The sequence below is a fragment of the Bidens hawaiensis genome, unplaced genomic scaffold, assembly GCF_021521415.1.
Source record: "Bidens hawaiensis isolate Kalapana, Puna unplaced genomic scaffold, B.hawaiensis_p1.1 tig00011307_1, whole genome shotgun sequence".
NCBI classification, from domain to species: domain Eukaryota; kingdom Viridiplantae; phylum Streptophyta; class Magnoliopsida; order Asterales; family Asteraceae; genus Bidens; species Bidens hawaiensis.
In genome coordinates, this window is record NW_027491881.1 from 631,011 (window position 1) to 635,650 (window position 4,640).

General features: G+C 38.2%; 1 protein-coding gene across 1 annotated transcript; it reads right to left on the reverse strand.

Moving 5' to 3' along the window:
* Positions 1-632: 632 nt before the first annotated feature.
* Positions 633-1,749, reverse strand: LOC143537711 (uncharacterized). The gene is made up of 3 exons (XM_077031417.1): positions 1,684-1,749; positions 889-1,374; positions 633-842 (listed from the first exon to the last, which is right to left on the reverse strand). Exons 1-3 carry the CDS (start codon positions 1,747-1,749, stop codon positions 633-635), a joined length of 762 nt encoding a protein of 253 aa, XP_076887532.1.
* Positions 1,750-4,640: the final 2,891 nt, after the last annotated feature.

Here is a 4,640-nt window from a genome sequence, read left to right on the forward strand (position 1 = left end):
GTTGCCATATATCAAGTTTACAGTATTATTTCGCGTGTTTGTTTTACCGATTAAACGTATTATTTGTCTTACACTCGTATCGTATTACGTGGGGATTCCGCACCCTAGTGTTACGAGATATTCCTGTGTAGATCCGGCTAGGAACCTACAAAAAGTATAGTTTTAGGGCTAAAAGTGTATATAATCCAAAGTTATTATATGTATTAGATAAATATAATAAACAATTATTAAAAAACAATAAATACTCAATAACGTGTTATTTTCTTAGTTAAATTTCCTGATCATAAAAACTGGTAGGGTAAATGGATAAAATATTAATTTAAAGATTCGAGTTGTTACATTCATATGCTTCATCCTGGATTTCCTATAATCCGCTAAACTTCAATTTCCTCAACTCGCTAGCTTCATTATAATCCATAATCACATTCTTAATTGCCTATAATGCCCGGTGAGCCAACTCCGTTGGCAAATGACAACCCTTTCCATATACTAACCGATAAGGAATGGTATCAATCAGTGTCTTGTAGGCAGTGCGATATGCCCACAATGCATCATCCAACTTAACCGATCAATCTTTCCTATCGACCCGAATCGTCTTCATTAAAATTTCCGTAATTTTTCGATTGGAAACTTCAACTTGACCACAGGTTTGAGGATGGAGTTGCAATTTGGAGATTGACACTGTAACATTCTAACAACTTGCTAAACGTGAAGTTCTTGAAATGCGATCCACCATCACTTATAATTACTCTTGGAACACCAAATGTTGAGAATATGTTGGATTGTACAAACTTACACACCACGGAGTGATCATTAGTTCTTTTTGCAACTGCTTCAACCCACTTTGATACATAATCGATCGCAATAAGAATGTATAGATACCCATACAAGTTCGGACGGGCCCATGATGTCCATGCCCCAAATATCAAAAATGTCAACCACCAAAATGGGTTGTAAAGGCATTTCATTCCTCTTTGTTATGCCCCGCATTCTTTGACAATTTAAGAAATGCCAAGCATATTCATTAGCATCTTTAAAAAGTCTTGGCCAATAAAACCCGCATGTAAGTACTTTATACCCCATTTTAGAGCCACTAAAATAGCCCCCACATGCCAACGAATGAGCGTGTTTCAAAATCTCATTGACTTTATTCTCGGGTAAACATCTTCTAAGAACCTGATTTGCCCCAACCTTGAAAAGGTCCGGCTCATCCCAAATGTATTGCTTGACTTGAGCCATGAATTGTTGTCTCTGTTTCTTTGAACAATGTTCTGGAATCGCACCCGTGGCTAAAGAGTTAATGAAATGAGCATACCATGGTGCGGTTGAACCGGCAAGAAACTGTTCATCTGGAAATGTTTCATTTATCTCCACCTGATCAATAACACATTCAAGTGGAATCCTAGATAAGTAATCTGCCACTATTACATTCTCACAACCTTTCTTGTCACGGATTTCAAGATCAAACTCTTTTAATAATAGCACCCATCAAATCAAACGCACTTCTCGTCTTTCTTTTCCATCAAATATCGGACCGCTCTATGATCCGAATACACAAAAACTTTACTTCCCAGTATATACGTACGAAACTTATCTAAGGCACACACTACAGTAAGAAACTCCTTTTTGGTAGTGGTGTAATTCAATTGTGCCTCAGATAAACTTTTGCTCGCAGTAAATCACCACTGGTCTTTTATCCACTCTTTGACCCAATACCGCTCCAGCCATGCTATCACTAGCATCACACATAATTTCAAAAGGATGCTGGCTTTCTTGGGCACTACCGTGTCGGTCTCACCCATGCACTGTCTAAAATGGGATAAATGATCTCCACATCCAATCACTTGATCATCTCCTTTTTCTCTACTTCCTGTAAATTCGGGTTCAATCTTCTTTGAGTCTCCTTTGGTGGTTTAGCCTCCTCATATGTTGTTATTTTATTCATAACAATAAAAGGACTAATACTATTTAAATATGAAAGTGTCCATCCAATGGCAGCCTTATGTGCTTCCAAAATCTTCATCAACGCCCATTCATGATCTTCCTCCAAGTTAGAAGCAATGATAACTGGAAGGGTTTCATTCTCCTCTAAAAATGCATACTTCAAATGACTTGGAATTTCCTTCAATTCAACCTTTGGTGGAAACTCCAAAGATGGTTTTGTATCCGAGTTAATATCCATTGGCAAGTTCTCAAATTGATGCGTCCATGGTGGTCTTCCCTCTTGCATAGCTAGAGCATCTTGATTTTCTTCCTCCATCCACAAAGCACACACATGTACTGGTTCAGAATCATCACAAATACAAGCTTCCACTCAATCCTCATCATATTCATGAGGAATACAATGATCCACCACATCTGCCATAAAACATTCTTCACCACTTAAAGAATTAGCAACATTAGTAAAAACATTAAGGTGCGTTTTTCGATCACAAATCGTCATTTCAACGGAGACAAATCTACAATCAATGATTGCATTGGCAGTGTTCAAAATTAGTCGACCCAAAATAACATTTTGTTGTTGAGTTGGGTCACCCGATGAATAATCTAAGACCAATTGCAAATAGCACATGGTCTAGATTGTGATCAAACGCAAGCAACAATTTACAAGAAATTATTCAAACACCATAACAACTAAACAAACATTGCAAAGTTATTATTCTAGAAATCAATGCATAACATACTGTATCAACTAAACCTTACATCCAAGATGATCACCAATGGAATTAGTCACTAATGGATTTGTGAATCATCATCACTTCAATTGTGTTAATCATAGAAATCAAAGATAAAAACAATTGATTGCAATCACCCACAATAATGTTTTGCACTCCAAAAATCACCCCAAGTCGTTCCCAAGTGAAAAAATCAATAAAGACACCTCAAAATAGCATAAAATAAACCCAAAATCGGCAGTTTCAATTCGGACCGTGGTCCACGGTCCACACCGTGGGCCACGGTCCACGCCACGGGGACCAGACCCCGACGGTACCCTCAGTTCTATCTAATCAAAGCCAGATTGACCATGGCCCAAGGTCTGGACTGTGTGCCGTTGTGGTCTTCACTTCAGCATGTTCAGTTTTCTCTGTTTTGGCCCCTCTCACCTCTCTGGTTCCTTCGGTTTCCTCCTTGCACGCCATAATTGTTCCGGAACCTCCTTTTAACCTGCATTTGACCATACAACCATAGTTATCTAGTTCCAAGAAGCTAACACTTAATACATAAGTTTTTATACCATTTAAGCTCAATTACGGGTCATACATCGATACACCCGTCAATAACCCACTACTTGGTCGAGCTGGAACTCGCTAATTCGGATAACCTTGTCTATAGCAGTTATCCACTAGAGAGTAACGAACGAATCTCCCAAACCAGTCAACATATCCGGATCGCAACCTTTGAACGAATTGTAGTTACACCCACCCCGACCCCCTCTTCCATTTGCCAACTTTCACAGACCGAACTTCACTTGATTCTTCTTTCTCAGTCTCCTCATATTTCTTACCACACTCCTCTCTCTTCTCAATAGTCCTTACATAGCTTTCAGCAGACTTATCAGGTTGCAGATTCTTCAATGCAGCAACTACAGCTTGAGCAATGGCAGCTTGAACAGTAGGATCAAGTATACCCTTCATTGTTACTTTGATCTTGCTCAGTTGCACTTCCTTCCTCTCTTGTGTTATTAACCGGTTCTTCAGAACGTTTCTGGGCAATACGTGGCCTACCACGGCATCCCGTACGACGTCATTGACCAATAACCTTCTTTGCTCCAGTAATTCGTATTCTACATAGAAACACAAATGGCATCACTCAAGGAACTATTTAGAACAAGGATAGTAAGGCTATCAGGTAATAACAGTGGTCAGGCTGTGACTAGTTGATCACGTTACTTTCCATGTCCTATGCACTTCCCCTTGTAAGTCCACTTGCGCTAGTATCTACTATTTACACATACATATAACCTACATTCTTATCCCTAGAAATTAAGCTAGCGTTCATACATCATTCTAATATCATTTAATCATGCAAATACATGTACTTTTAAATTAAAACATGAACTTATTCATGTACTTTACCGTTCCCGAGCTTGCTTTAGCGACACATGGTTTTCTTGAACTGCCATCTTCTTTCTTTTCCTTCCTAGTCCCATTCACTATTCGAATCTAAGCATATAGGATGCTTATTTCTCTCGAACTTATCCTCTGATACCAACTTGTAAGGTCTTGGTCACGATGCCCTACTTTAACATTGGATTTACGCATAAAAAGAGTTCTGAATATCATAATGAGTTAAAACTTTTCGCGGAATAATAAAAACATCAATTATTCATACCTAAACATTTCAAACTTAAATATATCCTTAAAGTTCAAACATCACAAAACATATAACTTCAAATATTCAGATTCCAGCTTCTTTATTCTTCAACCATGTGTGCTCCTCAAGCCAGCTGTCTCATTCTATTTGCTTGAGTGCATACTAAAAGTCAGCTACGGTAACCGAGTTCTAGTTAATCATGTAGCATACATTACATTCACATACGTACATATATACTTATCCAAGGATAAATATTAAATACTTAACCCGTTGTTAGTGCATGGTTTATGACTGGTGATTTGTAGTTAAAGTATTCAAGGATAAAG

What these genes read in the sequence shown, in the direction of transcription:
- LOC143537711 (XM_077031417.1), bottom strand. Translation starts at nt 1,749, where the DNA reads ATGTGTGATGCTAGTGATAGCATGGCTGGAGCGGTATTGGGTCAAAGA. An exon ending in GAGTGGATAAAAGACCAGTG is followed by an intron (nt 1,375 to 1,683) that starts GTGATTTACTGC and finishes GTTATTGATCAG; the next exon opens with GTGGAGATAAATGAAACATT. An exon ending in TCATGGGCCCGTCCGAACTT is followed by an intron (nt 843 to 888) that starts GTATGGGTATCT and finishes TATGTATCAAAG; the next exon opens with TGGGTTGAAGCAGTTGCAAA.